Raw genomic sequence first — 10,984 nt, forward strand, 5'->3', positions numbered from 1 at the left:
CTCCCACCCTAGAGAGTTGCTGGACAGGGTCTACCTCTCAGCTCCACCTGCTCTAGAGGCAGCTTCCTGTTTTAGAAACTCTACAGTTGACTCTCCTGCCAATGGGCCAGGAGGCCCTGGGACAGTAAAAAGGACACTAAAACAGGAACAATGAGGTTTAGATCTCTCCTCTGAAAGTATTGGAATAGGCCCTTGGGTCAGCTATAGGGATCAGGTGCCTACAAAAGAAAGATTTATATTTGAATTTCTGTCTAGTTGGCAGTTCTTTTTCTCTGAACCCAGGACAAAGTCCTATCAATCTCACCCAACCATTCACTCTGTGACAAGCTATACTTTAATCTCCCATGAAGCAAAAAGCATTTTCTTCCCATTTCCCAGCTTATGTAGGCCTTGGATCTAGAACTAGACAAGAGCCAGAGTTATTTCAATATATCTGAAAGATCTCAGCATTCTTATCCATGGATCAAAGGAACACCATCTGGAGGCCACCTGACCTGGATGAGAGCAGTTTTTATTCTTCCTCTTGGTCAAAAAGAACTTTCCCTAGCTAGAGGACCTTTGGGAGTTTCTGAAGCCCATAAGTATGCCCAGTATACAGATAGAGCACACCAACCTACTTCAGGCTGAAGAGACATCTGAGAGAGATAGTGTCTCCTAAGCCAAAACCTGGGATAGAAAGGGTTAAGACTCACTCCTGGCCTCCAGCCTTGGGTTTTCCTAGGAAGATGAACAGTCTGCTTTCCTTATTGTCTGCACCAAAGGAACAGATTGCGTCAGTTTGTAAACTGTGTTACCGCTTGCAAAGGCCTGGAGTCAGCAGGTTTTCATTTCCCGGCAGATGAGGACGCTGCTGATCAGCTTGGCTGCTACATCTCTGCCTTAGGCAGGACCCAGAAGCCTCCCCATCATCCTATTCCTCATTCTGCACGTGGGGAAAAGGCACTCAAGTACAGAGAGCATCAGTCTTCCTGCAGAGAGATCCCACGTACCTTCCCAGCCATCATGATCCAGAAGCTTAGGCCCCTTCTTAGCACTATGCCAATCCATGCTTGGCTGCCAAGCATTCCCGGGGTTTGGCTTATGCCAAGGCTTGGATGTCAGGAAAGTGGTTGCTTACAAAAGCAGCTAGCTATGCATTGGGCTTCAAGGAGTCAGATACTTTGGTAATGATGAGGAATTTAGACAAAGGCTCCTCATTGAGAGCCTGTGGTCATTATGACCCTACTGCCTGCTTTCTCATTGGTAAGAATTTTTATGCTCTGGCCACTTCCCACTTTTAAATCTCAAGAAGCATTTCATAGGAGCTACCTTTCTATTATCAGGGTTGCCCCATTATCTCCTCAAAGTGGTTAGTTGCGGTGGGACGAATAGGACAGTGTTTTTGCAGAACACCCTTCTCCTTATGACATGCATCTTTCACTTGGTCCCTCCAGCCCAACTCCATTATAGGGTGGCCCCTTTGCATATGTGACTAGCAAATCTGAGATGTATGCAAGAGCTTTTTTCTTTCCTCAGTCCCTTCTCTCTCCCTCTCCCTCTTTTTCCCCATATCTCTCTTCCTGTCCTCTTTCCCAGTGGCTCAGCCATGCTCTGATTAAGCTTGAGAGAGAAAAGATCATCTCTGGGTAAATCTGATGAAATATGGCATTTGAGATCAATCTTCAAGGAGCGGGATTTGAATACACATTCCTATTGGGAAAGGACATGAGCAAAGTCATAGAACTGACATGAGGCATAGAATAATGAAAGCAGTTGTGTATAACCTGGAAAGTTAGATTGGTACCATAATGTGGAGACCCCTGAATGCTAGACTGAGTTTCAACTTTTATTTGAGCAGTATGTACCTGCTTTTTTTTTTTCCTATTGTGGATACTCATTCATTGCTCCATACCCATATTATTGTCCATATCCTCCACTTACCCTTTTGCCTCAGCCCTCATCATTTTTTCTTTCCCCATCTACATTTCTATTCCATCTTGTGTGCTAGATAATAAGTAGAATAGCTAGCACTAATATAGTACTTTAAGGTTTATAAAGTGGTTTACAAAAATCATCTCATTTTATCCTATAACAGGTATAGGCTTAAAGTGTTATTTATATCAAGGACAGAGCCAAATAATATGTAGATAATGGAAACTCAAAATAATATGGTAAAAATTTCTACCTCCCCAGATTAAGGATAATGGAGAAACCCCATCAGCTGTTTTCCAAGAATCCTGGAGCTGTGACTTGGGTAATTTCCCTAAGATGCCCCAAGCATTTTGCATAGCCCAAATAGTTCCTGCTGCATGAGTGGAAGAGGTTATTCTATCTTTTTGGCAGAAGGGAGAAAGGATAGGGCATGTGTATACATAACTTTCCAACTGGACCTTTACCAAACTTTCTTTATCCTGGTATAGTATATATCGAACATAGTCCTCTGTCCCAGACCCCCATCCCTACTCTTTGTAGTTTCCAGATCATTTTGCCTTTAGTAGCCATGAGAGTCTTACTTTCTGGACTTTGAGTGTGGACCTGCTTTGAGTCAGTGGTTATTCTTCAGTTTCATAGGTCACTAGGCAAATATTACAGAAATTTATTCACAATTATTCTACTTTATCTGATACCCATATACTTGAAGTACTTGGATTTTGAGACAAAAGAAGGGTCAGAATTACTGAATAGAAGGAGCTCTCAGAATTTCCACAATCTATTGTTCCATGTCTTGTTAGAAGATGGGTCTCCTTTCTCCAGCATTTTAAAATTTCAGTATGTGTTCTTTAGGGGTTTTTTTAATATTCTATTTTCTGTATTAGTGGGGGAGTGAAGGAGAGAGTACTAGTCTAAGGGAAATAGACCTCCAAAAACTCAGGGTGGGAAAGGGAGTTTGTTTAATGTATGTGGTGAGGGATATGTGTGTCTGTGTATGACTGTTTAGAATTCACTTCTGAAAAGGAAAGTTATAGAAAATTACATTGAGAATCCCATTACTATTAGTTCTTATCTGTCTCTCGCCAGGAGAAGCCTAAGTGTCCCTGGGGCCTCTTCCCCGCTTTGAGGCAGGGATAGGATCAGAGTAAAACAGCCTCATTCAGTGGACACTGAGGTGTATGCCATGCCCGTATGCAAGGAGCTCTTCCTCAGTAATTAGAAGAAACCCAAATTAACAGTCTGTGCCGTTTGTATTAATTTGGTAAATAAGCCAGAACAATTTCATTAGTGGCACATTAATGTGCTTGGGAACAGGAGGACGTGTCCTACTGTGAGGCAGCAGAGCCTGTACATTGCCACCTCTAAGAGAGCATTTAGGGTCAGGGTCAAGGGGAGGCTCAGCTCAGTGCCTCTGATTCCAGCCCTTTGCCCTTTCTTTGTAGCTAAAAGATAGACCCCAATACATAATAGGGGTACACATCACAGTATAAAGAACAATGCACCCTTGGGTTCTGTTCTTCCTACTTTAGGGACTTAGCACCACAAAACACATTGGACTCAGACACCCTGACTCAGTAGTTGAATCAATTTTCATGGGAATCAAAGGAAAGGGCAGTAGAGAATGGGATGGTTTGCCAAAGAGTTTCAGGCTCAGAGAAAGGGAGACCTGAGAAATAGCCATAAGGTAGATTCCATAGCTTTAAAAAGTCACATCCATGCTTTCCCCTGTGCTAACAGGGAAGTGTAACAGAGTGGATATAGCTGGTTTGAGTACTGACCTTCAGAATTCAGAGACAAGAAGTGTGAGACCAGTCTGATTAACCAGTACGCAGCCTTAAATAGATATTGATTGCTTTTCATGGGCCATTTTACTAAGAGTTAAGAACATAAACAAGATGCAACTCCAGGTAACTCATCAGATGTTTATGAGGTTCATGATCTCAGCTCAATCAGACTAGGGACAAAGGGAGTAGCAGTACTCTGACTTTAGATAATGTTGAATTGAGCTTTCCTTTAGGTGTTTTGACTTCCTGCTTCTAGTCTAACCATAGTGTCACTTGTCATTTCCCTTGGCATAAAGCATTCTGTTTGCTTTCCTGTCAGAGTAACTCAAAAGACTCACATCTTTTTTTCCTAGAACAGTGTACAATGTGTATGTCTGTTCATCCCAGCCTCTGTACAAATAGAAAGCTATGTCCCCTCGGGGAGATGAGGCAGGGGAAGGAGGTGATGGAGTAAAGTCACCATCTGTCCTATGTTGAAGCTGCTTGCAACCTCCTGGTCATATTAGCCTACATATATTCTCATATTCTGTCCCCCTTCTCTCTGCCCTCCCCACTCCTCCTCATGCATGTGTTGCTCATTCTCAGGCCATCTGGTTACCTATGGGAATCACGCATACCCTTATCTAACACCAGAAAGAGAAATAGCCCTATAACATGCTGTTGTATATAGTCTCTAAAGGAGACCACCATCTCCATAGTTCATTCACCCTATTCCTCCTGATCCTCTCTTTCTGTACTAAAAAGAGGCCATATGTGCTATAGGCTAGCTAGAGGAAGAACAGTATTCTTTGTTATACTGGGGTTTGACCCATTGACCTGTTTCTTCAGCTTTCCCTTAAAGGCCAAGGAGAGTCTTCAATTTCATTAACAACATTTATTGATTCCTACTTAAGACACACAAATGTGTGACCCAGGACAAGTCAGTTAACCCCTTTTAGTATCAGTTTTCTTATCTGTAAAATGTCAAGGTTGCTGTGAAGATCATATAAAATAAGGGGTATATAAAGTGTCTTGCAAGCTTTAAATCACTATTTAAATGTCTATTACTCTGTGCAAAGTACTAGATTAGGTGCTCCTAATGCTGTAAAGACAGATATGATTTAGTCCTCTCCTACAGAGAGCTTGTAATCTATAAAGAAAGATAAGCCAAGCACACCGATAACAGGACAAGGCAGAATGGAAGATATGTGCAATAAGAGAAGGATGATGTGTTTTAAAAGTTCAGAAAAGAGAGAAATCATATCTCATTAGGGTATCAAAGGAAGCTTTATGAAGAAAATGAAATTTAAGCTTGGCTTTAAAAGTAGCATTTTGACAGGCTGAAATACAGGACAAAGACATTCTCGGGGGAGGGAACAGCTTTAGCAAAGGCACAGAACTGGGAGAAATGAAAAGCATATTCAGGGGAAATCAGGAAGTCCTGTCTAGGTGGTGGAATATGGGGCATATATGTTGGATAGTAATGAGAAAAGTCGGGGTGTGTTATGGAACACTTTGTTTACCAAACTAGCAAATATGAACTTTAAGTAAGTACTATATAGAAAGGATGGCTTTTGAGCAGGAAAATGGTATGATAAGAGCTCCACAATGGTTAATCATTGAAAAGCCCATATGATGATCCTCAGAGCTTGAGGTAGCCATGCAGTAGAAATTCTGCACAAAAAGGGCAACTTGAAAACTGAGGGGCAGAAGTATGCAGAAGAAGCAGCTCTGACAAGTAGTAAGTAGTAAGACTCTCTCACAGGGCTCAAGACCAGAAGAAGCCCAGGGAAGCAGGGGCACCAACATTACCCAGTCATACCACTGAGGCTAGTTCTGGCTTCCCTTGTGCTCTGGGTTTTAATTGAGGAAACCACAGCACTAGAGGCAGTAACAAAAATGGGAAACAGTAGTAGCCCATGGGTGACAGTTTTATATCCTTCTGTAATCCATTCCACAGAGCCTAATGCCAGAGCTTTTTTCTTGGGTGACTGACTGGGAACAGGGACTTGTCAGGCACAAGTTAGCATATTGATTGCAGGCAGGAAAAGGCTGGTTTAGTGCCATGTTCAGCCCCACCTATTAAGAAAGAATTGGACTGTTCTGGAAGGCCATTGGTCCTTTCGTGAGGCTTGCTGATTCTGAGAGCCAGGCACTCTGGGTCTTGCCTCAAAAGAGAACGATGTAAATTTGAAATTGGTGACAGTGGACAGAAACAGCCTGGTGGGTCTTTCATTAGATACAGTTGGATTATGGCCAGCTTTTTCCCTGTACAGCTTTGTCTCTCAGCACTGATCTTTAACAATCTAAATCAGGGACTTTTAACCTAAGGTTTTAAAAAGTGCTATATCAATGAGATTCTGAATAGAACAGTAGTTTCAAGGGAGTCCATGAACTTGGAGAGAAACAATAGCTTCTTTGTTTTTCACTAACCTTTGTTTTCCTTTATAATCCTATGTTATGTTTTTATTTAAAAACATTATTCTGGAAAGGAATCCATAAGCTTCACCAAACTGCTAAAAAGGAATCCATGATACAAAAAAGGTTAAGAACCCTGGTCTGGACCAATAGTACCCAAAGGATCACTGAGGATGCCTACCAAAATTGTTAGCACAATCCTCCCCATATTTCTTAGAGCTGCTACTACTGCTATTTCCAACCACATACCTACACTGAGCAGTGTGCTTTTTCTGAAGACAGAGCAATAATTCATAGTTTTCTTAAGAAAGGCCCAAGGAGGAGTCGTGATCCCCTTTTCTTCCTCTTGCTTCATCAGATTTCCATGTGAAGAAGATTTATTGAGGGAAAGGAAGGAAAGTGTTATCCACATGGTTGACAAAGCCTAGCAATGAAAAGATAATATCCATTTTCCCTGTTTCTTTCATCTCATTCTTCCCCACCATCATCTCAAAATCAAAGCCATTCAGATAGAAAAATCTCTTAAATTTTGAGCTGTATGTTAGATAGAAAGATTCTATCTTCTGGCATTAAGGAAGGCACTATAAGGATGCTCATGAGTGTGACATCCCCATCATTGTTCCTCTGCTAAGCTCTATACCATCACTTAGGGGCTAATTCTTTTATCTCGGGGCATTGTCCCATCTTCATTCACACCCATTATTGGCTGGCACTTCATGGGCAGCAGCAGGGTAGTATCAGGAGGCTCTCAGGACTTCTCCCCATAAACTTTAGTTGCCATAGTATCTGGTGATGTGAGCACCTATTTTTGTTGGTTTGACTGCTTTCTGCTTTTGTGCCCCCTTTTACCACTTCCAATTTTGAATTGCCAGTAGAAAAGAGGAAATGCATACCTAATAGCTAGGAATCTGTTTCTCTTTTTTCTCATTCCATGAAGCTATGTAGGAGGTGACTAATTTTCCTTTCAGGGTCCAGGCACTCACCTCTTAGGCCACAAGAGTATAGGGCCTCAGATGAGATAATGGAAGTGGGAGCTAGACTTATAGAGCAATGAACATAGCCCACTAATGGATAAGAATCTTGATCAGTCACCTATTGTAAAGGTAGCTGGGAAAGAGAAGGTTAATACTGAACCGAAGAAGGCTACCATTTCTGAAAAAGTCAAGAAAAAACCCTTAGGGTAGGAATTAGTCAGTCAATAAGCATTTATTAAGCATCTGCTCTGTGCCAGGCACTGCTAAGCCCTGAAGATACAAAGAAAGGCAAAAGACGGTCCTTACCCTCAAAGAGTTTTGTAAGGGGAAAGGGGGTTAATTTGAAAAGGGTTAGACTGGATTATTTAAGAGTGTGGTCAACAGGAATTTATATTAATTCCAAAGAGATTTATTTACAATTTATTTACAAAATGTAGTACAAGTAAAGTAAGGAAATCAGAGAGAGGATAGGATAAGATATCTAGCCTAAGCACTAAGTAATTTAGTTCCGGTCCCTAGCCCAACCCAGGCAGGGAGAGTTGGTTCTTAGCTGGCCTCAGCAAAGCAGAGAACTTGGGAGAAAACTTTCTCAAGAGGCTAGTTTCTTCAGAAAATATCCAGGAAAGGAGTCAACTCTTTCACTCACCATGTGTCAGTCCAACAGCCTCATCAGGAACAAGGTCTCAGGTCCAGTCAGCAGATTTCTCCTTCAGCCTCCACTCCAAAGAATAAAGAAGTCTCTCACAGGAAGTGACCAATCCTTTTAAAGATGCTTCTTTTGCATAACTTCCTGTGTCTTCCTCCACTTTTTAGGTGGACAAATCATAATCTAAAACTTTGCTTAGGACTGCCCAGGTGGCAGTCAGTCGATTCTGATTTGTCATTCACTATTGCACATGTGGGTCACAGACCTTCCACTTAATGATTAAGTGGGATATTTACAGTTTTGGTGATTAGATCTAAAAAATGGGCAGATCTTCCCATTCAATTTTAAGTGGGGTGTTCTAAAAATAGACAGAGGTTACAATTTTAATATTCACAATCAGGGGAAAGTTAATTTTAATCTTCACAGTTTACAGTCACTTCAAATTATATGTAATTGTACTACTTCAGCCATTACTCAAGTAATACTAATATTTAAAGGGTTAACTATCTGTCGGGGTGAGAATCTCTGGCTGCTGTCTGATTAGTGGAAAGCACACTACAGATAATATCTGTAACATCTACTCTCTCCCTTGACACTTGATAGGCATCAAGGAGAGGGCTCTTCCCTCTCAGATGGAGAATGATCATATTTCCTATGCTACCCTTACTCTCTCAAAGAACTTCTCAAAATCCTGGTGGAGTCAGAGTTACCCCATGCCCCAGTCCACTACCACTGCAGGGTCTGTCCAAGGTACCAGTGAATTTTCAGGTATTTAGACATTCATTCTATTGTTTAATGGAGCTTAAAGCCATTTGAATTAATACATGTTTTCACACTTGACAGCAAAGGCTTTTATGGTCCCCTTTAGTAGAATGAGAAAAGAGATGAGGGGAGAGTAAAGAGAGAAAAACAAGCAGATCTAGGCTCTTGAAATGAGATTGAGCTCTGAAAAAACAGAACAATCATGGGGGACGGGGGCAGTGGAGATAGAGAGAATGGTGGCATATTTCTACGGCCTATTCCCTAGGTAGAGCTTTTGAGCTATGTCTCAGACAGTTCAGTATCACCCCTCATTGTACCTCCTTGGATTCTAAGTAGATAATGATATTTTGAGGGGGAGAAGTGAGTCTCATAGGATGCCCAGAAGAATTATTCAGACCTTAAAGCTTGTACCCCTTGATTGACCTTTAGCCAAAGTCGCATAAGGACCTTGCTTGAGCCTAAACCAGAAGTGCCCATGATCTCAGGAAATGGTTATAATATTGGGGTCTGCCATTACTACCACCAAGCTACCATGAGTGCAATACATAGAATTACAAGGCTTGTATTTGTAAGGAACCCTAAAGATCATCTAGTCTTCTCTGACATGTCTGTCTTCTCTTTATCCCTGCCTGGCATTCATGGCAGCCAGTTTAATTACCTTCATTAAAAATTCATTCATTCAGCTCCTCCAGGCAAAGCACTGCCTCCCCAGTCCTTAGGGACAGCAGGTTCCCTAAGGGCCCACTTCTCTTTCTGCTACAGAACTGAAGGTGGGAGCTGAAGAAGGGCAGGTTAGTAGCCATCACCAACTGAGTTCCTCAGCCCTCCTCTCTGCCAGTTCTAAAGTATATTAATATTGGCCGCCCTGTGGCAAAATCACTGCTATGTCCAGAAACCCAGAACTAGCACCCTCTGGTTTCCCTGCCCTCTTTACTTTAGCATCCCTACATTAAAATAGGACTGCTTTAGTTTGAGGATTCACAGTTGAAGCCCCAAGCTTGTTGAGCACATTGATGGAAGGAACCCTGGTTGGTATAGTGGCCATCCAGGCTGACCAACATTCCAGCTGCTGATCCCCAAGCCACAGGGATACAAGGAAAGTCTCCAGATGGTTCTCTGTTAAGGGGACACAGGTAGCCTCAGGGTAAGAGAGAAGCATTCATTAGTGATCCTTGGACTATGAGAATATAGACTATATACTATAGTATATAGATCAGAAGGAAGAATTCTAAGAAGTACAATATGGCAAGGAGATTGAGGAATTTCATAACTTAGTTCTAGTCACTGACATTCCTCAGCCAGAGACATCCTTGCCTGCTACTATTTTCATGGAGCAGATTCAACCAGATCCCAGTCTATGAAATACAAGAACCCAAGCAGTGCCTTTAGTATATAATTGATAGCTTTCTGCCTTTCATCAAGCATCATCCCCAGTGCCCCAAATCCATCCCTCTGTTGACTCAATTCCCCCCTTTTTGTTGACCCCAGGTGGAAGTGGAGGTAGAGAGCATGGATAAAGCTGGAAACTTCATCGGCTGGCTGCACATCGATGGTGCCAACCTATCAGTATCCTTGGTGGAGCATGCACTTTCCAAGGTTCATTTCACAGCTGAGCGTAGCTCCTACTACAAGTCCTTGCTGTCTGCCGAAGAAGCCGCCAAACAGAAGAAAGAGAAGGTAAGTAGTCACAGAGAGGTTGAAATGGAAGAAGTAACACCCAGAGCCAGGAACCTGGCAGCTGATCCATCTGAAAGACTTCAGTAGAGTTTCTACGAGCTCCTCATTCTCTTCCTTCTCTACCTATCATAGGATCATAAATTTAATCCTAGAAGAACACTAAAGGTCATTTTGTACAGCTCTTGAATCCCAGGACTTGCCCAAGGTCATATGTTATTGAGTGGCAGAGCTAGATAAACTCCTGATCTCCTGATATTACAGACAGTGCTCTTTCCACTAGTAGGTCTCAACAGGAACAGGGGTCATTCTGCAAATCTCAACTGAGTAACTGGGGATGGGGTTCTTCCTGTGCCTCAAACAATCTGGGACCAACCAACCAAGTTGAGTTAAGAAGTTTCTTCTAAAGGATAAAGTATTTCTGATTAGCATCAGTTAGGGCAAGTACTCCTGCCTACAGAATTACTATCCCCCTCCAGAGAAAGAACTGTTGGAGTCAGAATGCAGATTAAAGCATATAATTTTTCACTTTAGTTTGTGTTTTTATTTTGGGGTTTTGTTTTACAAGAGTATTCTCTTACAACAATGGCCAATATGCAAATACATTTTGCATGATGATACATGTATAACCCAGATCAAATTACTTATCTCTGGAGTGGGGAGGGAAGGAGACAGTTTGGATCTTATAACTTCAGAAAACATATGTGGAAAATTGTTATTACATGTAATTGGGAAAATAAAATCTTAAAAAGAAAAAAGAATACTTATTTAGTCTTAGTAACAATAAGACATCAGCGTGGGAGACTGAAGCAGGCTAGATAATAGTGAAACAATTG

The 10,984-nt window shown here is 41.8% G+C and overlaps 1 protein-coding gene across 2 annotated transcripts in view; it reads left to right on the forward strand.

Moving 5' to 3' along the window:
- SND1 (staphylococcal nuclease and tudor domain containing 1) overlaps positions 1–10,984 on the forward strand; it is a 547,109-nt gene that overhangs the window by 516,005 nt on the left and 20,120 nt on the right. For both annotated transcript variants that reach the window (XM_001366193.5, XM_056799670.1), the window contains exon 17: positions 9,963–10,151. In XM_001366193.5, coding sequence (XP_001366230.2) covers positions 9,963–10,151 — 189 coding nt within the window. The remainder of the gene's footprint in view (positions 1–9,962; positions 10,152–10,984) is intronic.

This window comes from Monodelphis domestica, chromosome 5 (genome assembly GCF_027887165.1).
Source record: "Monodelphis domestica isolate mMonDom1 chromosome 5, mMonDom1.pri, whole genome shotgun sequence".
NCBI classification, from domain to species: Eukaryota; Metazoa; Chordata; class Mammalia; order Didelphimorphia; family Didelphidae; genus Monodelphis; species Monodelphis domestica.